The sequence below is a fragment of the Astatotilapia calliptera genome, chromosome 7, assembly GCF_964374335.1.
Source record: "Astatotilapia calliptera chromosome 7, fAstCal68.1, whole genome shotgun sequence".
NCBI lineage: Eukaryota > Metazoa > Chordata > Actinopteri > Cichliformes > Cichlidae > Astatotilapia > Astatotilapia calliptera.
Genome location: NC_137428.1, coordinates 18,990,278 through 19,017,245, shown reverse-complemented (window position 1 = coordinate 19,017,245; position 26,968 = coordinate 18,990,278). Strand labels below are relative to the sequence as shown.

The 26,968-nt window shown below is 40.8% G+C and overlaps 1 protein-coding gene across 9 annotated transcripts in view; it reads left to right on the top strand.

The window, feature by feature from the left end:
• ntng2b (netrin g2b) overlaps nucleotides 1-26,968 on the top strand; it is a 74,266-nt gene that overhangs the window by 6,813 nt on the left and 40,485 nt on the right. For all 9 annotated transcript variants that reach the window (XM_026173393.2, XM_026173397.2, XM_080303580.1 and 6 more), the window contains exon 3: nucleotides 9,544-10,187. In XM_026173393.2, the coding sequence (XP_026029178.2) occupies nucleotides 9,544-10,187 (644 nt within the window). The remainder of the gene's footprint in view (nucleotides 1-9,543; nucleotides 10,188-26,968) is intronic.

The window sequence follows — 26,968 nt, the reverse complement described above, 5'->3', positions numbered from 1 at the left end:
ATTGACAAGTACTTGGTATGATTTCCTTTGATTTGAAGAGTTTTTGGCCCCCCGGCTCTCACTACAATCCACATGTTCTTACACTAAGGCAAAGCACCCCCCCCCCCCCCAAAAAAAAAACAAACAAATAGTTTGATGTCAACTTTCTAAAAGCCTTTAAAATCAAAAGCAACCCTCCACTCTCCTGCATCGCTTTCCCGCACTTGCACACGAGCATACTTCCTGTGCTAACTTTCAGGATGACTTGAGGTGCATATAAGAAGTTTTCAGATTAAGGTTTTCAGTGAAGCTGTGAACACGGATCATCTTGGTTTACCAAAAAATCTATAAGGGAGAAGTAGTGACTAAAGTGTTTTCAAAAGCAAAGATTGAAAGTATGAGGACGCCCAGGCTTACAAATACCAGAGTTTGACATTTATTTCTCTTAGCGCAGCTCCTCAGTTCAAAAAGTGTGCAGAAGAAAAAGATGCACAGTTCTGCTCAAAAAGATTTAAAAAAAAAACAGACATTTTTTAAATCTGGCTGATGTCCCCTTCAAGGCAGTCTTCTTGGGTAGCAGTTCACTGTTTTCTATTTTTAGATCACTCCAGTGTGTCAAAAAGGTTGTCTTTAAAGTCACAGGACATAGGATTGGTGGTGAGCAAACTTTATGTTACTGCTGCCTAAAAGATTTGATGGAAGGATGGCACATGCAGTTCAGGTCGCTTCTGCCTAATGTTCTCTGTCAGATGCCTACATTAGTCTTGACAGTCTGACTCTCGGGGTTGACTTCACAAAGAACGACCCATGAATTTTTAAAAAAACATAACATCAACAACAGCAACGAGTTCCAGGAAGTGATTTAAATATAGTAACAAGGAAGCAGTGCAGATGTGCACAAGAAGAAGGAGGGATAAGCCAACTTTAAATTAGGTGTAAAAGTCAGTTTAAAGGACTTAAAGGTACAGTTTGTAAAATTCGACCACCAGTTGTCAGTAGATTTCAATTCAAGTGTATCATTCTAGCTACAGTGGCTGCTGTAGGACAAACATGTTTTAGGCAAGCAAGCGAGATAAGAAACATTTAATTTTGATTCCATCCCATAACAGATAGATTCACTATATTACTGTTTGTGTAAAAAAACAATTTTTCTAAACATTATATTTTAAAAATGGATATGTGTCAATTAAATACTTTGCTATATTTTCAGTTTTTACCCTCAAGTCTTCTCGAAAACTCTGGCTGCTTTTCATCTGTAGAACCGAGATAGCAAAGTAAGTTCAGACTTGATCTGAGTTTTTTGCATTCTGGCTATGCTGTCAGGCTGTTTACCTCACAAAGTTTACTTGTCAATATCGTGGGTGAAAACATCCATGTCTATTTACCCTGGAAGAGAAGAAGAAACTTTGTGAAAGCAGTCCAATACTCTCCAATGACATTGATATTGAGGTGAGGGGTGAGGATGTCTTGAATTTTATGCTGGTAAGCGGTGCTGTTTTTGCTGCGCTAATGAAACTTTGTTGGACTCAGACACTTAGAGAACGAATTCTCATAAAAGATGAGAAATTATTCAAACTGTGCATCGGAGTGAGAGTGTGATTCTTAGGACACTCAAGCCTAACGTTAGCTGGCGTAATGTTAGCTTATAACCAGCTGTTGTTGTTTAGTTGGCGCGTTGTCATCTGTCCAGAAATAGCAGGGTTGCATGTCCAATTTTAATGTGTAATTAAAATTTTCCTCCACTTTTTGGCATACTACAAATGTGGCCGATCTCTAGCCACAGACATAAAACACAATCAGACAGAATTGCATTTTCTATATCAGCCTCTGTAGTTTGTTGCCCCATCATCTACAATACAATGTATTTTTAATGGATTCATTCTCAGTTCCTAACAAAGCATACAAGTGCAAGTACAATATTATCTTTGTCTTTTAAACAAAATCTACAAACAACTGTCTGCATCTTTAAAATAAAACTTCATGCAGCTTAAGAGGGATCCGAGAAAGAAGCGGGGACCTACCTCAAGTGATCCGTCAGTGTCAGTTGCAGTGGGCCAAAGATTGTAAAGCTGTCATGACAAAATACTTGGAGGTGTGACATAAAAGCTTGCCACACTTCTATATCCCACCCCTCATCCCCACTTGAGGTTAGCCACCATTAGCATAACCGGTGCGCCAACTCTCAACTCATAGCTGTCAGTGTAGGCAAGTTAGACATGATCAGAGATGGGCAGTAACGCGTTACAAGTAACTTTTTTTTACAGCGAAAAAACCTCCCTAAACTTCCAAGCAAGCACCGAGTGCGCAACGACATAATGGGAAATTCACAGAGAAACTCGCGGATTCTTCAACTGACCACGGCACACCTGCACCAGGGTAAACCTCCGCCTACCGCAGTCCTGCTTTACAGGTGAAAATAGAGCAATAGGACCGCTAGTCTTTGACTTTATTTATTTTCTGCTGTGTTTTACTTCCATCTATTTGAAAGAGTGAGTGTAAACACAAAAAAAATTTTATTTTATGTGCTGGAATGTGTAGAAAATAGGTTTAAATGTTAAACTAATTTATTCAAGTCCGACAATGTTGCATATAATTAAATTTTTGCTTGATGCATAAAGTTAAAAGATTAAAACTGATAAAACAAGTTTTAAAAAGATACTTTTCCATTTGATTACATTTTGTATGATGGATTATGTAGAAAAAGTAGAATTGGGCTGAAAGATCTATCGCTTTATCACCTCTTCAGGTTGTAAATCGTGTTTTTAAAAAGTAACTAAGTAACTAAGTAATTAATTACTTTTGAAAATAAGTAATCAGTAAAGTAACGGGATTACTTTTTGGGGGAAGTAATCAGTAATTAGTTACTGATTACTTTTTTCAAGTAACTTGACCAACACTGGACATGATATGTCTGATTCTGTTATATGAGTTTTAATGCTTTTCTTAAATTGTCAACTGTGAATTCAGCTGTGTTTGCAGACTGCATTTGAGATAAACTGTTAGTGCAATATTTAAAAAATACAGAAAGGTAAAGAAAATGATATAAAGATCTCTGTTGCACAGTTCACATCTCATCTCTTCTGCCTTACCTTACCTACATCTCAACTACCATTGGTTTAGATTTTACAACGGACCCTGAATCCATCTAATCGCTACACTTGGAGACAACAGTAACTCTGCCAGATATTTTGGATCTGCTATAAGCACTGCCTGAATTCTAAGATAAGTTGCTAATAAAACTCGTGCTGGTTCAACTGCGGTAATTTGAACAGGAAAAGCTCTGCTGCTGCTTCAGATCAGCGTGGTGTCGCCGCTTGGTCCTTCTTATTCTCTCCTCCTCCTCATGCACAATCACACATGCCTACAGTAAACATTTACTTTTTCCTGCCTGCGCACACACATGCACACGAATACACGCACACAGACATAAACAACACCCGCCCACACAAACACACACCTAAGACACTTTTACACTTGCCAACTGCTGTTTTGCACCCAGCAAGACATTTTCCAGCAAGCGGATAATCACTTTTTCAGGTAAAGTAAAAGGTTTGTAATCCTTTACATGTACAAATACACAGTTACGTACGCTCGCTGGCAACACACACACACACATACTGATGTACTGTCTCCATCCAGGGTAACAAGAACTTGCAGCATGATGGAAAAGCTTCCAACAAAATAAAAGATTACGTTATAAGTGAAAAAGCAATATCTCTTTCTCTTCCCCTCTGTGCCCTTTTTAATGGGGAGGGCCATTTCATTTGATGTTTCTCCAAAATAAAATAAATTGCGTTCTCTGAGTGAGGGTCGGTACCTCTATTCCCCTCGCTAGCAATGTATTGTGGAAACCTCTATAAGTGGAGGTAGAAATAAAGCAGACAGCGTGATAGAGAAAGGTGGCAACAGAAAATATTTCTTGGGAACACAACTAGTCATAAGAGCAAAGGAAGGGACAGAAATGTAAAGGAAAATTTTTTGCATACTTCTTTGTGAATGGATGGTGGACTTTTTCTTTTTCTTTACAGAACAAGAGTTGTTTCATCGCTCCTGATGTGTTCAAAAACAAGGCACACAGCCGTAGCATGAGCCACATTTTTAGCACTTGAGGTATTTCTAATGATCATTTAGGATCTCACTGTATTCCTGTGAGTGAAAACAAGAAAGCCACTGACGGCAGGGGCATCATGGCGGCTGTTGTCGTGGAGACGGGATCCCGGTGAGGATAATTGCTGGAGGGGCTTAGCAGTGCGGGCCACCTGCCGCAGCATTTGGCTGGGATCTGTGTGTCTGTGTGCTTCTGTGAGGGAAAAGATTGTGTTTGCTGGTGTGTGTGTGTGTATCCTGGAATATAATGATATATATATATATATATATATATATATATATATATATATATATATATATATATATATGTGTATGTATGTATGTTGAGCCTGGCTGGGGAATAAGGAGGTGGAATAAGGAGGACACGGGCAGACAAAGGGCTTAAACATAACCTCATGTAAGTCTCTCACGGGGGATAAAATCTTCCAGCTTATTACAGTACATATCACCTCCAGACTAGTTAATCCTAAAGGGCCGGCTGAGGTCGGAGGAGGTTGGCGAACGCTTTCGACCTGATGCTGTAAAATACTGTAATGACTCCCTCATGTTGTCTGGTACTCACATGCTTTCTGTGTCAGACAAAACAGGAAATGCTATCACCGGTACACTTCAGGCGCTAACCTATATGTGCTCTATCTGGGACTGTGTGACAGTGCGATCATTTTCAATCGGATTTGTAGGTCAAGGGTCATCCTCAGAACAACAGGCGTACTAATCTTACTTTGAGTGTGTGTAAACACGTGTGTGGACGGGTCTGGATTGAAGGTCACAGAAGCAGCTGATCCACCACGGAGCTGCTACTCTCACTCCGAGGCTCGCTATAACCCTCTTCATCTGATCCTAATTACTTTTTCTGGTTGCAGTTGTTTATGAGCATTGTAGATGATCATCTTAAGTGTGTTTGCGCTGACAGCGATCTCGATGTGAGTCAGTGCAAAGAGAGATAATTGGGTTATCAGATGGGGAACAATGCTGCTATGTTGCTCCAGTGAGCAGAGAGATAGATTATCTGCAGTTTCTGGTATAAAGATACCACTGCTGTGTCTTCACATGCATTATGATCCCGCACAGTGTCTTTTGTGCCATACAGCTTCTCTCAGCACCAGCTCAGCGTTTGCTTATGTTTGGAGTTTTCCCCACTCTGCACTGTCACCATAAATCAGATGATTTATAATCTCAGCCTCGCAGGATTGTAACTTTTGCTTTTGTTATCAGGCCACTAGAGTGAGCTTGAGTGACTGCTCACTTTTCTGTAGCGCAGTCCAATGACTTTATTCAAGAGGGCTTGGCAATAGATGCAAAGAAGCAGCGACACGTGATACGCACTTGCAAGGTTCATCAATATTGTGCAGTACTGCTTTCACAGAAAGAAGAAACTGCTGTTTCATGTGATACTCCACCCAAAATCTTTATGGAACTGAAAGGTGGCTGTAGAAAGCTTGATTTCTTTTTAGTAGGGGGGGGGGGGGGGGAACCAAAGGAGCTTCTCTGACCGCTTCTCCTACTCTCCATCTGTATTCTCAATATATTACAAATACTCAGATATCCATGAAACGTTTGCACCTCAGACCCAACTCTGTCAAGCTTGTTAGCAGCTGTGTCATCTTGATGTTCAAGCGCCCCTTCAAATTCTATACAACCAACTTTTAAACCCTGCAGGGTCAGTGTTTGATCGTCGAAACACAAATTTGTGGTGAAATCATCAGGCGACCAAATTTAGCCTTGTTAAAATTTAAGCAGCAGCACCATTACATTACTCTACATTAAGGCTTCTATCCATGGTGTAATACACTTTTTCAGTTCAACATGTAGCCATGACTACAATTTGATAAATGGCTACACCAAAAGTAATTAGATCTCAATTGATCGAATGACTACTATATTTGCATAAATAAATTCATTACATTTTGACAATATTTTAACAACACACATTATATGTGCATTGAATTTTAGCCAGGACCAAGAAATTGGTATTATCAAGAGAAAAATGTTTTTTTTCTTTCTTTCTTTTGGTCTAATTAATACAAGAATAAACAATATGGCAGATCCTTGTGATAAATTGTTAAAACATCTCATTGGTTGTTAAGGCTCATGATATGTGATGTTACAGGTCCAAGTAGGAAACTGTTCTTCTTCCCCACCTTCCACTAAACGCAACAACCCCCAGGGACCCATATCAGGTCCTCTTCTCTTCTCAGTATACATGCTCTAGCTTTCAGAAACACAATATTCCCTTATACCTGGATGATACTGAACTTTATCTACTTGCCACACTTGAAAATATCTTCTCAGTGAAAAAAGTCTTTGTCTCAAATTGTGGACCCTCCTTCAACTAAATGATACCAAAACCAAAACTATTGAGTTTGGTCCATCAAACTCCACAAATATCTTAACAAACACACCTGGTGCTCCTGGTTGAAAATCTTGGTGTTTCTATGGAAAGTTCCTTTATTAATCAAATCAGCAAACTCAGCTTTCACTAATTGAGAAGCATCACTTAATTAGAGCTGGTTTAGGCTCTAAAGGATATGGAAACATAAATCCACAGCTTTATCACCTCACAGCTGGACTCTAACTGGTACAAATAAAAGATAACATGTCACTTCTGTTTTGGCTTGGCTGTCCTGGCTAAATACAAAATTAATTTTAAAAAGGTTATAGGTTGTCTTTCAAGCCTCCCTGTGGATCAACTCTATTAATTTCAATCCATATTTTGCCTCTGGGTCCCTGAGGTCATTTTGTCAACAACTTCTCTCATTGGCCCCATTTTCACCTAAAAACGACTAAAGGTCATTTAAGGTAATTGAGCCTTTGCATTTATTGCACCGAGACTCTTGTACAGTTTGCCAACTCACATAAAAACCTGTCCAACAACTTAAAATTTGAAATAATTTTTAAAAACCTACCAGTTTTGGGATCTCACTTGCAGGTCAAATGCTAAAGAATCAGTACCTTGCTGAAGAATTTTCTATATGGTGTAAATATGAAAGCTAACTTTGTCTGCTTTACAACAGCCCATCTTTACTGCATAATAATTGAAAATCTTCAAACTAATTATTTAACTAAACATGTTTTTTTTTCTCCCTGTAGTAGTTATTTTCAGCCTAATTACTATTATTTTACCAAATGACATTTCAAGTTGAGCTGGTGCATTCTTAAACACTACAATTAGAAACAGCACAAACGCTAAAAGTAAAAATAATATGGGAGGATGAAAAAAGAGAAGAAGAAAGGGGAGGAAGCAGCGGAGAAGCAGGGGCGGTAGAGGTGGAAGAAAAAAAGAGGGATATTTATACTCTCTAGTCCATCAAGAGCTTGTTAAGCACGCAGCAGTAAAACACAGAACGACAGCCAGATTTCGAATAAATAAAAGAATAAGGATGACATCAGCTGTAGAACTGCAATCGTTACTACGAGTGGAGAAAACCAGAGAGGAGGATGAAAACACAGCTGAAGATTCATTATTGTAATTATGCAAACATAACGCTGTTATGGGAATCCTTTTTCACAAGGTACATAAAAACTTAAATAACAAATAAATATACTGACATAAATTTAAACACACATTCAATATATAAATACAATACACTGACATGTATTGTTTGTGACATGTTGAATTTTAAATGTAAAGTGATGTGTAATGAAAGAAGACAGTATATGAGGGCAATAGAGTGAATGCTTAATCAAATAATACAAAGATATTTGTATTTGATGCAATTAGTGACTTCAGCTAAATATTGTAGAAAATCATAACTCTAACAGTCTAATTAGTGCATCTTGGGGGCATGGTTAGCCTTCTGAATGTAAAACAATCCAAACAGCACGAGAGCTGAGCTTTGCAAATTAAGCACCAAGAGAGATGGCTGCGGATCTGTGGGATTTCCTTATGTAAATATTTTTACTTGGGTGGTGATGGGGATGTCAGACAACTGGCTTAAAACAGTCAGCTGCATCAATTTCACTGAAACCTCTGCAGTGGTTTTAATATGACGAGCCAGCATCTGTGGAATTAAAGATGTATAAAACTTATTTGAAAAGTTGGTGGAGTTGCGACAACTCTTAATGTTAGTTGATGCTAACTTAGGCTCCTAGAAATTACATTTATCACACCATGTTTTTTGTTAATTAACATATTTGGCAAGTTACTAAAATGATTAAAGCCAAGCTATTTTATTTGCTTTTCGCTGGAATATCAGATCATGCAGAACATTGGTGTAATGACTATAGCACTGATATATTTTATAGTTATGTGTAGACAGTCAGAAATTGGGCTAGGAAAGGACTGTGGTCTGGTTTAATATATAAAATGTCTTGATACAAAATGAACTGAAGGCACAGCCTTGTCGCCTAAATCTACATAGAGATGGGAATCACTTGTCAGGAGCTGCAGCCCACCCTTTACCCTCCTCTCTGTGACTGTGCTGCAGTACATACACTAAATATAGCACTTCATTCACTCAACCCTGATCCCAAACATAATCCAGCCAAAGATTACATTTGTCAATGCTGAGAAAGCCGTGCTGTATCACGTATATAAAGTAGTAATGGACCTGATGTTTTTTGTTGGAGTTTTTTTCATTATGTTTTGTTTTTTGGGGGGTTGTTTCAGAATTTGCAAGCCTAAACAAGTGGAAGATGAATTTGTCTTACTGGTATCAAGGGAAGATGAGATGCATGAGATATTCTTACAGAAGCATTTCTCGTTGCAGGTGTAAAGAGGCTTGTAGCTCTCTGTGAGCAGCGTGACTAATCCTGTTGACTTTTAGTTGTGTAGAGGGGCAGCAACTTGAAAGTCTTGGCATCACTAGAAGAGGAGGATCAATTCTCTGGAGTTAAAAGTGCAGCAGCACTCTGCTGTCTATGCAAAGACAGTGATGATGCACGATCCTCTTGACCTTCACACTTCCTGTTGTGTTGTTTGGCAAGTTTACTTTTAAGCTCTCTGTCCCTTGGTGCATTGGAAAGGCCCTCCATACACGTCTCTTTTTGTCTTTTTTGGGAGGATAATATGGAAGATTTTGGTGTTGAGCTGTGGATATTGTGGGAATAAATAAATATCTTTTGAATCAGCATTTGTACTGGGAACAAAGGAACATCCTGATGATTGTGAATAGAATTTGTAAATCCGTAGCTTAACATAATTTTCCGTTGCAGTAATGATGGCTGCAGCTACTGCAGGGACCACAAATCCATTTTTAAAGCAAAGACATTTTGTTGTCTTGTCAATTGAGAATTTGCTGAGCCTATTTAGGGCTGGATGACCAGAAGAGAAAAGCAGACAACTGCCCAAGGGACTCAAAGGGCCCCAGTGTCAATGTGAATTTGCAGTAATCTAATAAAAATGCAATTTTCGGGAATATGCACTGTATTATCAAGTATTCATTACTGTTCCTCTTGTTAGAGTCATTCCCGAACCCCGAATGAAATCCTTTCTGTCTGTCTTTATCTCTCTTTTAGGAGAACCCATACCTATGTAGTGACGAGTGCGATGCCTTAAATCCAGACCTTGCCCACCCTCCTCAGCTGATGCAGGACAATGAGCGCAACGGCCTACTTACCTACTGGCAGACAGTAACATGGCGAAACCACCCACTGCCCCTGCTGGCCAACGTCACCATGTCCTGGAACAAGAGTCTGGAGCTCACAGACGATATCCAGATCTCCTTTGAATATGGCCGCCCTACGATCATGGCTCTGGATAAGTCCATGGACCACGGACGCTCCTGGCAGCCCTACCAGTTCTATGCCGACGACTGTCTGGATGCATTCAACATGCCACCCAAACAAGTGCGCGATCTCTCACCTGCTAACATCACACGGGTCATCTGCACTGAGCAGTACTCGCGCTGGGTTGGCTCCAAGGCTGAAAAGAATGTGAAGTTTGAGGTGCGGGCACGATTTGCTGTGTTTGCTGGACCTCGGCTACAGAACATGGACAACCTGTACGCCCGAATGGAAAGTATGAAGGGACTGAAGGACTTCTTCACCTTCACCAACCTTAGGTTGAGGCTGCTCAGGCCTGCCCTCGGAGGTACCTATGTCCAGAGAGACAACCTACTCAAGTACTTCTACGCCATCTCCAACATCGAGGTACCTGCCAGGTGAGAGCCACTTTTGACTACATCTTGATACAAATTCACACCTTTGAATGTAAATCTGATTATGAACATAAGAAATTCTTTGGTGAGAAGAATACAAAACATGAAACTATTAAGAACTCCGTACAGGACAAAAAAATAAATAAATAAATAAATAAAACTATTAAAAACATATGTGTTAAACTGAAGTTCACTAAGAGGAACATTTGCAAAGTATTAAAACTCAGACAGATTTATATATTTATAAAATGGGAGCCATTTTATTCGGTTTATCCAGTTATAATATCTTGATAAAATACCAGCATCCTTTTTAAAATCAAACATTACTCTTAATAAGAATAGCTTAACAAGGGTTAAAGGGTTTTGTCAAGGGCACAAATAAATGTTTGAGGATAGGAGCAGAAATCTCAAAGATGCTCAGCTGCTAAATTTCTGTAAAACACATTAAAGGCCTAGACCAGTCAGCAAACACCTGACAACCTCCAGCTGCTAATGAGAAATGTGTTCAAAATCCTGTGTTCAACAGCCAGCAACAAACAAACCCATCAGGGAAGACATGTTTTATGTATGCTAGCTACTTCTAGCTACTTCCTATAACTAGCTAGAAGTAGCTAGCAATGACTAAAGGTAAGCTGCAAAATATTGATATCATAATTTAAATAATATTAAACTTTGTTTTAATTGAAAACCATTTTAACAATGACTTACATAGTCTCCAATCGAAATATTAAATACCAAAGCAAAACCACAACAGTTCAATTACATCAGTAACAGTTTTCCATTTCATATAACTTGGTAAGGGTCCAAATGCCACTGAATCTTTTATCAATTCTTGAATGTAGCTTTGTATTTTTTAAGTAACTAAAACTAGAAATATAAACTTATTCAATGAAGTTGAATGATGTTACATAATTTTATTTTGGTACAAGAAGCTAGAAATGATTCTTGCTGGGAATGTTATTGTATTTGCTTGATTTTTTTAGTAATTAATTGTTGCTTTATAAGCTGTATGTTGTCTGTAAACTTTGGATGTTTTCAGTCCAGTTGCTATAGGTGTACGAAATGAAGCACTTAGCCATGCATTTTGTCTTTACAAGCATTTGTGAAAGAATGAGTTGTTCTAAAGAGCGCCGTGAATTCAAGCGCCATAGTGTAATAGGATCCCACCATTGCTGCAAATAAGTTTGTGAAATTTCTTTCTAGGTGTTCAACAATCAAGAGTGGGTGGTATTATTGCAAAGTTAACATGTTTAGGAACCCCAGCAATTCAGCCACAAAGTATGAAAGTTAAAGGTTCGTCGGTTTAGTTTTAGTTTTTTAGCTTTGAGAATGATTTCCGTGTTTGAGTTTCGTTGTTAGTGAAAATGTTTTGTTTTTATTAATTTCAGTGGAAATTTGAAATTTTTTAAGTGAGAGGCGTATTTTTTGACATTGATTGTTCGGACACATTGACATTACATTCACACAACTCGACCAAAATAATGAAGGTCTTGATTCAGAGCGGCGAGGTTAATTAGTTCAAAATATTGATCTTATGTATGAAAATTTTAACTGGAGCCTTCTGTATGCATCACAGTAACGATCAACTAGACCATTTCTCTGCAGAACAGTCAGCACTCTGTTTAACTTTTAAAAAAAAACACTGTACGCTTGCAGTCGTTGACGATATAGTGGGATGTTTCTCTGTACTCACACTATTTGGCAGAGTACAGTCAACGGCTTGGAGAGAAGCCGCTTGGACCGATAGACCAGTTTTTCAGGGTAGCTGATACAGAATTAACTGGCACTGCAGCCACAGAATGCAACATCCAGCACCAGCTATAAAAGTGAAAGTGTTAATTTTACATGCGTACGCTGTTTAATATGAGATTAGTGAATCTTCGCAGACCAGATCCAATATGGAACTGATCATATTTATGCTTGTAGTTCAGTATTACTTTTCCTGCACTCAGACATGACAGATAAGGTATGTTCACCTGCCAGTGAATGTACCCTCTGTTCTGACATTCAGCCACACACTTTCACACACAGCTACTGTGATCTGAGGGCATTTCAAATGACACCCCCCCACCAATCCCCACACCTCCACACATACTCTCTCTCAGCCTGAGTCCTGGTCTGGCTGTCACTGGCCTGTGAAGACAATGATTAATGACAGAAACACGTGGCCTCGGTGGTCGAACGTAAACCGCCATCCACATTCTGCCAGAGGAGCCGGGAACCCTTACATGGCAACTTTGTGACAGTGAATGATGCCCGGGCCGTCATGCTGCTGCTTAGCATCAACAAGCCATCTTTCCTGCCTTTCAGAATTCTTCCAGAATTATTATTCCAATCAATACAGCAGGCTGACATTTGAATGGTATTTAACATCCTTGTTGGGATGGCATGGACTCAGAAGAAGAAGGCATAATTTGTGCGTGTGTGTGTGTGTGTGTGTGTGTATGTGTGAGAGAGAGAGAGAGAGAGAGAGAGAGAGAAGCAGACAGGGGTTGAGAGTGAGATGGGGAAAGTGAAAATGAGCTACTGTTTGAGTGAGGCGTTGACCAATGGGGCCTTTGTGTGTGCGTGTTTGTGTGTTTGTGCGTGTGTGTGTTGAGTCAAGGTATGGGGGTGGGGGGTGGGATGTCTGATAAAGTCCTGAGTGGATGCTGACACAGCACACGCACACAAACACAAACAGCCCTCTGGCAGTGGTGAAAGGGCCTGCAGGTATTGATCACAGCCACTTTTCAGGCTCAGCATAGCATCAGAGAGAGCAAGGGATCGACCCCTGGCTGCAACAGTCCCTCGCCAAACCAGAGCCGCAACCAAACTCCGAAAATGTAACAATCAACCATTTCTGGCTTTGATATATTCGAGCAAACGCTTTATTTAGTGGCCTACAAGCGCGCAGCATCTAAGAATTCATCATCACACATGAAGTCCCCGCTGTGCCACTCTGCTTGAAACAGCTACACTTACACTGTTAGCTCGGGGGAAATTTCTCTTTGTGTACGTCTCTTAACTTCTCTCCTCATCCTCAGAGCCTGGCCAGTGGCAGCTGGTGATAGTGTCAGCGTGTGTTGGATCTGGTGACAGAGGAGCCAAATTTAGCTCTGTGGAGATGACTGAGGCCAGTCCGTCTTCCGCCCTGGCCACCCACACCTCCCGTAACATAATCAGTAATCAATAAGTTATTCTGGGCAGCCAGGAGGAGTATTAGGTGATAGTGGTGGGGGGTCCTCAACAGTACAGTACAATCAGGAGTGTCTGATGCTTACGGCTGGGAAATTGATTTTAGGGGAGCGAGACGATTAGTCAATGTTCCCTGGACAAAAGGCTAAGCCATTCCATCTCATCTCATCTGGCCTTAGTAACATATTAGGATTTCCAATGCTTAAAATTTGAATAATGAATATTCCACTCTGCTGGAGCTCCGCCGGGGACAGCGCGCTGAAATGGGTTTTATATGATCAAGCCCGAGTGGCAGTGTACCACAGGTCGCAGCAGTAATGAGATATGCTGGTGTTATCGATGGAGAGAGGCTTGTAGTCACTTCCTGACCGTATTGTATGTCCCCGGGCCTCTAGCTGTGGCTCTCTGACTGAACCCAGTTAAAAGTAATTATTATTGGTTAACTCTTTTTAAAAACCCAAACTGACCGCGGACAGAGACAGCAGAGCAAGCTGTTTTCCCATCAAACGGTGTAAGATGTTACCTCTGTGGAAAGCGTTTCACTTTTATCTGACGCTGCATTGTCAGAGTGACTGGTCAGGCTCTAAAAAGCTGGCACAGGTATGCGGGAAGTCAGGTACTTGGGGGAGGATGGGGGCAAATGTTGCTGCTTTATCAATAAATAGGTAACCTGATAGGCCATTAAGTGCAAACACAGGCAAGTTGGATTTGATGAGAGTGAGGTTGTAAATTTAGATTTGTGGACGCGATGAAAACACTCAGCAAACCGGATCTCGGGCGAGCGGCGAGAGGGCGTCTGGGGTAGAGGACAGCCAGAGGTGGGGCGGGGGGTTTTGAAGTGGGCAGAGTGGAGAGAAGGTCAAACAGAGGCAGCGTGGGGAAAGTTAAATTGGATCGGGTTGATAGAATATTATCATAGGATTCAGCGTCACTCACTTTGTGTTGCAAAGTTCTCCCAAGGTTAACTGTAATGAGCAAAAGTACTGACTACAATTGAAACTCTAAGCCAAGGTGTTTGGGGTTTTAAAAGCCCTGGGCTGTATGTTCATTTTGCAGGCTATATTCAAACCCCAGATCTGGCCATTTCCATATCATTGATGGGCCATGTGAAAGCCATCTCCAACCATCAAAGGCAGAGTAGCACAGCCTCAGCTCTATCATCATTTACATCATTGAAATCACATTCACCGGGAAGCTTCACTCATAAGCGGAGCTCTCAAATTCTCCCTCATTCATTGGGCCTCCTTCTCTCCATCCCTGTTCCCGGTGTTCCATCTGTCAGCTGGAACGTGGCGTGGACTATAGCAGGCCGTGCCTGGCCCGTAGTCTACATTATGGATTAGACATAGGGTCATGGATAGGGCCTTTTTAATGAAATAAGCAGCAGGTCGTACAGTGGGTCTTTATAATGGAATAAGGGAAAGGCTCTAAGCTCAGGAAAGAGGCAACTAAGTGGATTAGGGGCCAAGACAGAGAGGAGGAGATGGAGCAGGATGAGGAGTCTGCAGCGTTTCTCTCCCCTCGCTCATAATCGCTGCAGCGTCGAGTTCGCTTCTGCCTAACTTCTCAATTTGATTTGATTGGCTTATGGAAGAAGATGACATTTAAGAGAAGCCAAGTAGTCTGAGTGTCTCTTACTTCTCATTGTCAGTGAGCTGAGTAATGGGTGCGATTTGCGCAGGTACATTACAGCACTGATTATGTTTCTAGAAAACATTAATGATCCTGGTATGCAGCTGGGGATATAAATTCAGATTTTAAATATTTGTGTGCACATAATTTGTATCAATGTTTGTAAAATAAACCCATCACTGACACCTCTATCATTTTTATTCAATCGGTATTTTTTTAAAATCTATAGGCTTCTGCAAACTACAGAACAAATGGTGAGGGGAGACGTGTCACAGTCATAGACTGTATCCAAAAGATGACCTTAGCCACCATGACATCACCTAGTCAGATAGTGGGTCTCAGTGAGAGGTAAATCCACCTGGGAAACAAAGGGAAGCTCCACACTTATACAGTTTAGTGAGTCCACAGCCACAAGGCAGCTATGTGTTAATGCTTACCCTGTGTTACTGGTCATTATTTACAAATAAACATCATATTATTAAAAAAAAAAAAAGAATTGCAATAAACTTGCAGTTGGGACCAAAAAGTAATCTGGGAAATGTTTATTGAACTAATAAATCAAGGGAGTAGAGGTGTAATTTCCTCATAGACAAACTTGTTTCTGCAACCAGAGAAGTTGCCCCCTGGTGGCGATTGCAGAGACTGCGTGTTCATTATTATTTATTATATTCATTTTAACACAAAAGAGTAATCAACTAGACAAAGGCCAAACAAAGTTTGAAACATCATTTTGTCAAATACTGTCAACTACTAATTGTTTAATAATTAGCAATATGTTAACAGCCTTTTATCTCAAATAAGGAGGCCCTTGGGCAGCTAAAATATGTAAAGAGTATTAATATCAATACCACTGAAAATACATCTGCAGGCAGAGGAACACAAAGAACGTTCTCTGGGCTTTAAACACTAATTACAGCTGGTAGGCCCAGTCTTGTCTGAAAGGCCCATCTTTTACCAACAACTAATTATTCTCCAATAGTGAAAATGAGTTAAGAGCTGACCAGGCAGGAAACAAGGCACATGAATGCTAATGATATTCAGAGTGTTTTTACACGGTCATGCCGTTTCATGTCTGCTCGACTCATTTATCCGTCGTGTGTTTGTGTTTGTCTCAGTGCCGGCCCCATGCTGACAGCTAATGTGCTGAGAGGTTTAAGCTCTCCATCTCCTCACAGACTGGAACAAGCTGGCACAGAAAACTTTCCTGGTGTTTGTTAACATGTTGCAGAGGGAAAGAGCAGTAAAAGGAGTTTTGTGTGAATTCTTTCATGTACTCGTACATCTTCTTCTTTTGTGGTTTTATCAAAACAGCCGTTGCAGCAGAAGTCCTTTGTAATTCTCCAACAAATGGCTTTACTTCTGTTAAGTAAAATGCTGTAGTCGTGAATATTATCTATAATGAGATGTGTTTCAACTTTGAGAAAAAAAATAGAGGAAATTTAAAGACTTTTTTTTAGGAACGTTAGTTTTTTAATGTAAATTATTTTATTGCGCCTCGTTAGGTACGCTATTCATCACCTACGAGGAAACGTGCTGATTCTACCAGAGTCCAACATTCAAAATCAGTGTGTGTGTGTTTACACTTTGCACTGACAGATTTCCATTGTACTGATGGGATATCCACAGGCAGCTAGTGTGTTAATGCCATCAGTCAGTGACGTGAAGGGGGGACATTTCTGGTGCCAAATCTTTAGATTCTTTATGAAGACGTTTTAATCGAATCTAATTAAATAACACCGCAAAACCCAAAACGAAACACGACATGGGCAACACACATTGTGAACGAGTCCGCGCTGTCTGGAGCAGAGGCTCCTATCTGGGCTCCCTTTCCTCGGAGGATTGTATAATATCTGAGGGGTTGCAGAATGAACAAAAAAATTAATTAACAATAAAGAGCACTTCTCCATCCATTAAACCTTAAAATCAGTTAATCTGTCACTTTAATGCCCCACTTTAATTTCTCTTTGGTACCTTTGAATACAACAGACTGCAGCTCCTTTTATTGATCTAAAGTTTAAATGTTGTTTTTATGTTGTTTTTTTTAAATAAAATTGCATTTTATGGAGGACTGCTTCAAAGAAAAGTTGTTTTAATTTAATCCTTTATTGTTGCTTTTTTTAGCAGCTCTGACAGTGACGTGAATTACAATGCTAAGAAGTTGTAACTCATTAAAACCTGGAAGTCACGATCCTTAAGTAACCCTGATTAAGTAACCCTGCAGTTGCACTCCATCCTACAGGAAGGACTAATTAGACCCCGAAAGGCTCTCAGTGCTTAATCCAATTGTTACAAAGCTCTATCGTTATAGTAGAAACATGAATGAGGATGACGGGGCAGGTAGCGGGAGATCTCGGAGGCCTCGGCGTGTGTCCGTTTCCCTCACCGGAGAGCAGATGCCTCTGCTCTGCTCTGTCTTTTTTGGAGCCTCCGGTCTTTTTCATGTCTTGATTATCTTCCAAGGGTGACTTTGACTTTGGAGACTGTCACGCTATTTTTGAATCACACCAAAGTTTCCTTTCGTGTCCTTTGCAAGAGTGAAGGTGAGAGGATGGGAGGTATAAGCCTGGATCAGGTGGGGGAGAGGGGAGAGGGAGAAAAGAGGGAGGCAGATGATGGATTAACTCCTAGTTTCATGGGACTAGCTGGGGTGTGTGATTCTGTGATGAATGATGCGAGGTGCGATGCTCTGTAAATATTATTCTCTAGTTCACACACAGCCACCGCCGCGGTGCACATCATAGTCTCGCATAGTGTCACAGTCTCGCCACATACTCGCCGCATTTCCCAACTACAGTTGAAAACTTCCGCATTTATTCTGTTTGATGAGGAAAACTGCTTTGTGCTTGAATACTGCCACCTTTCACCACCCTTCATGAATGAAATACACAGTCTGTGCTTGATGTGCGATGAGGAGAACATAAAGGTGGTGGCTCGTATGTTCGGGGAACCTTCATGCGTGGCCCACCCTTCCTTCGCCCAGACTCCTCCCCTCCGAGTTATCTCCCTCCGAGGCAGCCGAGGCTCCGAAACGGATCACTTTTTAAATCATTCATGAGCACTCCCCCAGAAAAGAAAGGCATGCAGAAAGCTGAGGGACCGGAATGAGGAATGTGTCATTGCTCCCCTCATATGCGATGATTTATGACACAATGGTTGTAACTGATTTGATAATCACAGTTTATTTCCCCTCCAAAGGGAAGAAAGTTATAGTCAGCGATTTTGCCTGTTTTCCCTTTATTCCACGTCTTTTTTTGTTTTGTTTCACAGATTAATTTTTTTTCTTTAATCCCCGCCCTCTTCGATTGATTTCTCTTTTCTTCTTAAACGCCCTCGCCCGCGCTCGCCAACTCATCCCATAACCATCCTTTTAAATTCACAAATACAATAAAGAATACTCCCCACCATGCGCCAGCATCACGCCCTACCCAGCATCTGGTGAGGGGGGAATCTCTTGATACCGCAAGCGTGCTTTAAAGCTGAAAAGCATGCTGGGAATTGTAAGTGGGAGAACATGAGGTAGAGGGAGGGTGTCCTTGGAAAGATGGCTTGTTCTCAGTCGGCCACATTAATTAGCATCGCATTATTACAGGCGTGCTCAAAAGCACACAGCATCTTCGCTCCTGGAAGGCGTCTGTCATTACTAACATGTAGACAGGTAAACAACTCGTCAACTGGCGCCTCAACGTGAGAGACAATGTGTGTTTGTCTGCGAGGAACACAACGGCTCACACTGTGATCAGCCGCCGTTTGATGTCGGAGACTTTCGCTCTTACAGCCGCATCGTCCCATCATGTGCCGTGGAGTCTCAAAGTTTTCAAACCAGCAAAACAAGGCAGCAGAAAAAAAGAGACTAGCGAATAAGAAAAATATTGAGTTGTTACAGCTATTAATGATAATTAACACCTTCCACAACCGTCAGGCCAATACTGTTGATCACATTAAGTGATTAAGTGAGAACATCCATTCATTTTCTTAATTGCTTATTCAGTTCAGGGTCTCCAGGGGAGGATGGAGCCGGTCTCAGTTGTTACAGGCTGAAAGGAGGGGACACACATGCTGGACAGGTTGTCTAGTGCAGGGTTTGGGGAAATCCATTGTATAGAAATAGACCTGAAATGGCTCTAAACCGCTACCTCCGGACCTTTCAGCTGTACTGCAGTCTGCAAGTTTTCGCCTTCTCAATAATTCTCAGCACTTTTCTGACTTTTTTGTCATCTGCTGAAGACTCATCTTTATCTGCTGATGTAGCCCAGCCAAGAACTCTATAACAAGATATTGTTCTGTCAACTGTGCTTTTCAAGGTCAAGAACTTGCTGCAACTTCCTGCTATGGTAGTGAAGGAGTACAGTTTAGTAAATAGCTCAGTTTACTGACCAGTTTCTCCTATATTCCTTGTAAGTTTTAATTAGCTGCTAAATACACGAAGAATAAAGAATTAACACCTTTTTTTCATTTATCACATTATGAAAAAGCTAAATTATTAATCATAACGTCAGTTTAGTTGGCTGTGTACTTTTGTGTTTCTCAGCTAACCAGCAATCTGATATTAAGTCTCCAAAAATAAATGAGAGAATATTAACAAAGTTATATATGCTGCATAGTGTATTAGGGTTAATTAATGCAATTTGTACTAAAAGTAACAAATAAACACAAGCTTCTTTCAGCTACTCTCTCGATTTGGCCAAGAGTTTTACACCAAATTCTCTTCCTGACGCAACAGTACCAAGGAGTCTTCCCATACTCAGTTAAGGAATCTTTCGCGGTAGCTCGTTAACAGAGATTTGCCGTGTTGTGGCGTTAACGTCATTTCAGATTAACGCTGACAGCACTAGTGGGAACACAACGAATATGACTGCACATTTACGCCGACATCACCCTAGTGCAAAGACAAGTGGAGGCAGACAAAAACAACAAGCATGCTACAAACTTTACCCGAGTCATTTAGACAGCCGTTAGCACATGATTCTCCTTATGGGGACCTGATATGTTTAATATGCTGCTGAGAATATAGCCCAGAAGAAGCGTAAAGTATAGCTTTATTTTGGAAAGAGCCATTTCTCTGTAATAAACTCTCTTTTCCAAAGACGAGTGATTTCTCGATCAGATAGATTTTTTTTTATTACTTTGTTGTTTCAGCAACGTTAAATTTAAAAACTGTACTTTTGAGTTAAAATATATTTTTATAATTTTAATAAATGACAAATTAAAAAGGCATGAACATTTTTTTTGTATTGAAAAAATATCGAACCGTGACACCAAAGTATCGAACCGAACCGAACCGTGAATTTTGTGTATCGTTGCACCCCTAGTAAATAACAGCTTAAGTTTAAAAGCAACATTTAACAGATTAAATTTTAAAAGATTAAAGTAATAGATTAGACAATTGTTGTAATTGACAGCCATGCTTATTTTTCAAGCATTAAAAAAAATCATGCCACTTTTTTGCGTGGCTAGAAAAATGTACAGCATTCATAAAGCACTTGATATGGTTTATTTCTAATCATTATCTCTATTAATAAGAATCTTATTATAATGATTGTAGGAAGTGTATGCATTCATTTCTGGCTCTCTTCCACAGAGTCTTATAATCCGTCCCCCTCCACTCACATCCAACCGGTCGTGGCAGATGACTGCCCTCCCTAAGCCTGGTTTTGCTAGAAGTTATTTCCTGTTAAAAGAGAGTTTTTCCTCCCCACTGTTGCCAAATTCTTCCTGACAGGGAATTGTCTGGTTGTTGGGGTTTTCTCTGCATTATTGTAGCATCTTTACAATATAAACACCTTTAGAGACTACTATTTGGATTTGGGCCTGTATATATCAAATTGAATTGAAAGGTTTCTGGTGATTATCGCCACCCATATATATCATTCTGTTATGTTATGTGTTCATAAACAACCCAGTTTCTGTCATTTGGCTACATACAGTGGGCTAGCAAAACCTTAACTTCGCCAGTAGGGTTTAGGGTGGGGTTTCTTTTCTTTTTTTTTTTTTTGCATTAATAATAGGAACAAGTCACCTGTGCATCTTTCAGCGCTACAAACTCACGGAGAGTTGCAAGGTCGGTCAAAGAGTCGTTGTTTGTTGAAAGAGTCGTAACAGCAAACGTGACTCCTTCTCCCTGAACTTTAACAAATCATGTTTTCAGAGGTGCTTGGGTCTTATTAAGACAACCCACGCGGGCTCCCCTGTAGTTTGTACGCTGCTCCCCATCCCTTTCAATATTTCATACAAAGTCACCCCCACCACACAAGTTATGCCCACCATCCTCACATATTTCACCTGAAGTGACAAGAGGAGGACTGATCAGTGAATTCACCTGCTCCAAGTGAATCTTTGAGGTCTTTATTATGCTTATGAATAGAAAATACTGTGCCCTTCGATAAAAACGGCTTCATGTTAAACCTCCTTAAAGCAGAGTTCATTCCATTTATTGCAAAATTATGCTGAGAATTTGCCTCAAAAGAGCATCATTATGTATATAGTTTAAATATGACTGTAATTTCATTCAATTCATTTTTTTCCTCCAGTAATTCATTTATAGAGAGATTATTAAGCAGAATATAACAATTACTGAATAAGCGACACAGTTTCAGCCACTGCTTAGAGTGCTATTAAACACTGTCCTTTCTTCTTCTTTTTTTAACAAGGACCCCCAAGTTTTACTCTTTGTGCTAATTGTCTTGCTAACTGCACTGGTGGGGTTTTGAAGCTCTGCTTTCCTATTTCCCCTTTCTCCTCCTCTGTTCCTCTCTCCTCATCTCCTCTGGCCTGCGGCTTGGGTAGCTCTCCTCTTGCTATGACTAATGATGTTCTTTCAGTCTCAAGGTTTTAGCAGGATAATTATATTAACCCTTGTCCTCTGGATGATCCCAGCTCAGCTCCTCTTCCCCAGGCATTCTCCCCTCTACGGTCTCTCCGGAATTAGACTTTAACACATACGCACACACACACGCACGCACAGAAACACAAATTGCGCTGTAATACAAAAACTGTTTGCATTCGCGCGTGTATGTTTGCGTCTGGTGTGAATGCACATGTTCAAGTTTTAGTGACTTTTGGGAGACTTTTTACAAACTAGTTTTTTTTCTGCTTAAATGAAAGGACATGCACCTAACAAAAAGAAAGCATGTATAGTAAAGTAATTAGATGAGTGGCTAAACACGGGTAAAAGCCTGCGGGTGTAGGTTTGCAAATGTGTTTGCACAATGCTAATTTCTGAAAACAGATTTGTAAGTGCATTCATGGTTCAAATTTCAAGTTCATACAGCGGGTATATGCCATCAGAGAGAAGAGATCCACATATGAGTTTTGTGATATACGCAACAGCTTAAAAAGCCTAAAAAACAACTTAAAGATCCTGCAAAGATCTATATCGCCCTTGGGGGTTTCAGGACTCTGCGGGGGACCACACAACAGGAAGAACCTTGCATATTGTCCCGGAGTTTCTATTTCTTCATCACTTTTTCACCCCCCAGCCTCCCCACGAACGTACACACACCCAGCTGCCTCCCTTCATCTATTAGGCCATCTTCCTTGTTTATATCTTAAATAAAGGAGGATGTATAACGACTCCCTCCCTCCAACTCACACCCAATTTCCTCTCTCCCCAGGTGTTAGTCTTTGCTGTAGTGTTCATTAAAACACATTCAGCAGCAGTAAGGACTCTGCAGGGAGGCTGCACTCTAATATCCAGCACAGTCACACGGTGAGCTCAAGACAACCGGGGGCCGGCTGGAGCAAAAGGCTGGACTCTCTCTTTAGTGAAAGAGGGCTTAAGATGCAGTGACATGTCTGCCTCAGTACGACAGTGTCAGCCAGCCTGCATCATTCATGCTGCATCATGCATCATGAATATTACAATGCTGGCATGCAGGCTCTTAAATTACCACCTGCCAAGTGCCAAATGCCAGTAAAATATGTCTTGTGTGTACGAATTAATAAGGGTCACCCATCACAGTGGTCACTGACTTTTGAGGGTGCATCTATTCATGGGTGATAACATTCAGCATATGTTATTTATAGTGCAATAACTTTTCATCAGAATCATGTAGAGACGACCAAACAAAGAAAACAAAACAAAAAAGAAAGTAAATGGTCTGTATTTGTATAGCGCTTTACTAGTCCCTAAGGACCCCAAAGCGCTTTACACAACCAGTCACTCACCCATTCACACACACTGGTGATGGCAAGCTACATTGTAGCCACAGCCACCCTGGGGTGCACTGACAGAGGCGAGGCTGCCGAACACTGGTGCCACCGGGCCCTCTGACCACCACCAGTAGGCAACGGGTGAAGTGTCTTGCCCAAGGACACAACGACCGAGACTGTCCAAGCCGGGGCTCGAACTGGCAAGCTTCCGATTACAAGGCGAACTCCCAACTCTTGAGCCACGATCGCCCAAGCAAAAACATCGATGTGGGGCTTTCTCATTTCTGTCTCTATACTAAACACAGAGATTAGTTTAACTGTAACTAAAGCGCATAAAGAATGAATGACAGTTTCTGGCTGCATGAGAGGTTTTCTAATTGTTTTTGATGCAGAATCAAAAAATCTAAGATTCTACTCAGCAGCTTCAAATACAAATGCTATTAATGACTTTTAATGATGTCACATATTTTAAGCTTTTTTTAATGTTATCATTTTGATTCATTGTCTAAAGGGGTTGATCAGTCAGCACGGTTGGTTGATGGTTCTCATCTCAGTGTGTCTGGCTTTACTGTTCGGTCACACGTCCCATGGCGCTGCACTAAAAAACACAAGGTTTTCCTTTTCATCAGTGCCGTCACCCACTGGCCCAACTGGTCACGGCAGGTGTCTGCCTCTCTATGAGTCTGGAGGTTTCTTTCTGTTAAAAGGGAGTTTTTCCTTTCCGCCGTCAGCAAGTCCTTGGTTGATTGTTGAGGTTTCCTCTCTATTATTATATAAAAGGCCTTAAGGCAACTCCTCTTGTGATTTGGTGTTGTAGAAATTGAACTGAACTGAATTCAATTAAGCAGTGTAAGGGGTGGCAGTGGAGTGACAACTTCATCAGCCATGACACTGCAGTTCCTGTTGGGAGCTTTGCATTTTAAAACTTTGGTTCACTTCTGATTCTGCTTTTGTTTTCTCTTGTTCGGGTGCTTTGTGAGGTTTAGGAAAAGACTGTTGCTTGAGTTAAGACATTTCTGTCCACAACATTAACCCTACATGACTGAAAGGAAGCTCACGTATACCAGTGCATTTAAATCTGATGTCAGATGTGTTAGGAGATAGATTTATCTCGGTGTTGCCATTATAAGGTTTCAAGGTGTGTCATGATACCAGTGCCTATGAAAACATCTGCAAGACGCTGGCAGATTTGACAAAGTGGCAGTATTTGATGCCTGGTGAATGACTGATGTATTTAGGGCAGAGGCAGGCAAAACATGAAGGTGTCAAAAATGCCAGAAATGATCATGAATATAGCAAGAAAAACCAAAACCAATTATTATTTTATCTTCTTTTCCCTTCACCACACAATTTTCTTCATTTGTTAATAAAAAAAGGGCCAAAGTTTAATTTAAATGAAATTTTGAAAAGACGAAGAAGAAGAAGAAGAAGAAAAACCAGCACACCAGCATCAGCAAATTTAATTTGTTTCCTCACTTGCTCTTTACTCCATATCCTTCCCCTGGATATCTACATCCCACTTGTAGAGGCTCCATGGGGACCCTGCTCCTGTTTTGGAGCTATGGATGTAGTCTAGGGTCTGCTATATTCATGGCTTTACTAACACTTTTTTTTTTCTAATACGCAAAATCAAAAACCCGAAACGATTACAGGGGGTTGCCAGGGTAACAACTAAGAGCCTGTACAGTTTATAGATGTACAGTATAATGAGTATTGCTTACATGCCCATTAAAGCAAACTGCATGTTAAAGAGGGGAACTGAACATTGGCAGCGTAAATGATTTTCTTACAGACCACAAATTTTAAGAAACCAGACAATCTCCTCCTGGAACCAACTCTTAAAGCAAGTTATATATTCAGTGTTTAACTGAGTAAGAAAGTCATTTACAAATTGTGACCACATAAAGTATCACAGGAAACAGCAAAGGAAATAAAAAGCAGCATATTAATTACCTCTGCGGAGTGAAAGGCCAGCTAAAATGGTAAACATTGGAACCTGAATTGTTCCAATGTATATCTCTGTCACTCCTGGCAGGTCCCGACTGGAGAACAGGATGTGCTAAGGCTCCCTTATTTAGATGTTTGATGCTGTGCATATAGTACATACTTCAGAGAGCAGGTACCTCAAAGTGGAGCTGGAGTTAGACTGCTGTACTTTACATGGCCAAACCTGACCAACTGCAGGGCTGCTCTCAGGTCCGAGCACCAGCTAGGGATGCATGCAATAGCTATTTACTGTATGCTGTGTTAATAATTTACATGCAGGCCTATTCCCAAGCAATCTCTCCCTGTCTAACTATCCCACTGTCTAGTGCATAATCACTTGTTTTTTGTTTTTTTAAAATTTAGAGCAAACTGTGCTAAAATAATGAATCACCCCACAAACGCACCAAGGAGGTCACACGTCCCAAAACACTCCACTGCAGAAACACACACAAACACACAGTGTACAAATTCACACAGGGTGTGGATTGCAAAGACAACCAAGGTCATTCCTTTGAATTTGAATTTTTGCCGGACTGTTCACTTCAGTTTTTTCCCAGTGCCGAAAACATGCAGTGACCCCTCAACAGTGAACATATTTAGAAAGTGGTGTGTGTGTGTGTGTGTGTGTGTGTGTGTGTGCGCGTGTGCGTGTGCGTGTGCGTGTGCGTGTGCGTGTGCGTGTGTGTGTGTGTGTGTGTGTGTGTGTTACAACGAATGGTAGCCCATAAACACATAGTTCCCGAGGCCTTCCCCTTGTTCGAGTAGATGTTCTTTTTAAAAACCTTTCTACAAAAAAAACCCAAGAACAAAGCAAAAAGTTCAAACTAAAAAAATGGAAGGCAGGGAAGGAAGGATTGATTCCGAAAATATATCTAAAGCATCTGTGTTTTTTCTGCTGTCAACAGTTTACATTAGATAATGACCGATAAAGTGCTTGGGAGGAATGATTTGTTTAAAAAGATATCATCAGCTCTGCTATTAATGTGAAAGAGTGGGAGGGACTGAGAGAAAACATGTGAAAGAACTGCTGTGGTTGTGAAAAGAGGCAAACTGTAATTCCTGCTCACCATCCAATAGCAGGGGTGGTCAGTTATAGATTACCTGTTTAGTCTGGAGCGAAAGTGGGAGTACACGTGAGTGGATGGATGGATAGCTGAGCGGGAGGGAAAAAAAAGATAAGGTGTGGTAGAGAGGAGAGGGAACGTTTGAAGAAGCTCGTGCTGCTACGGAAGGTTGCACTCGAGGAAAATCGATCCTCTCCCTTCAGAGAAAGAAATTTATGAAGCTGGAACATAAACGGAGTCATGTCCAATTAGCTGCTCTGAATTTACAAGCCGAGGCAGGGGAGGAAGTGGGAGGGGACGTGGTGATAAAGACTTCAGCAGAAGCCAATAAGGCGTGCTGTTGATCAATGATCTACGCTTCATGGAACTCCCACTTCATACTCGGTTGCTTTCTCGTATGCTTGGGATGCACTGTGCCGTAGGACTTTCCTGCAGCTGTCATCGTCTAGCCAGGGGAAGGACGTATACGACGTGTATGCAAATACGGTTTTCCACAAAGTCATTGGTATTTAGAGATAAACACAGCTGAGTACAATCAAGAAAACAACCAACAGGAAGTAACACTGGAGACAAGATACAAGGGACAGAAGGCTTGAAAATGTAACAGGAAATGAATACCTGAACCACTGAATAACTTAAAGGAAACAAACTGTAACACAGAAAAAAAGTGAAAATACTGCCCTTATCTGCCCGTGTGAATGCAAACAGTTTAGAAAAAGCACACTTTTATGCATGTGATCATGATAAGAACTGTTTAGAGAACTAAAAAATGTGTGA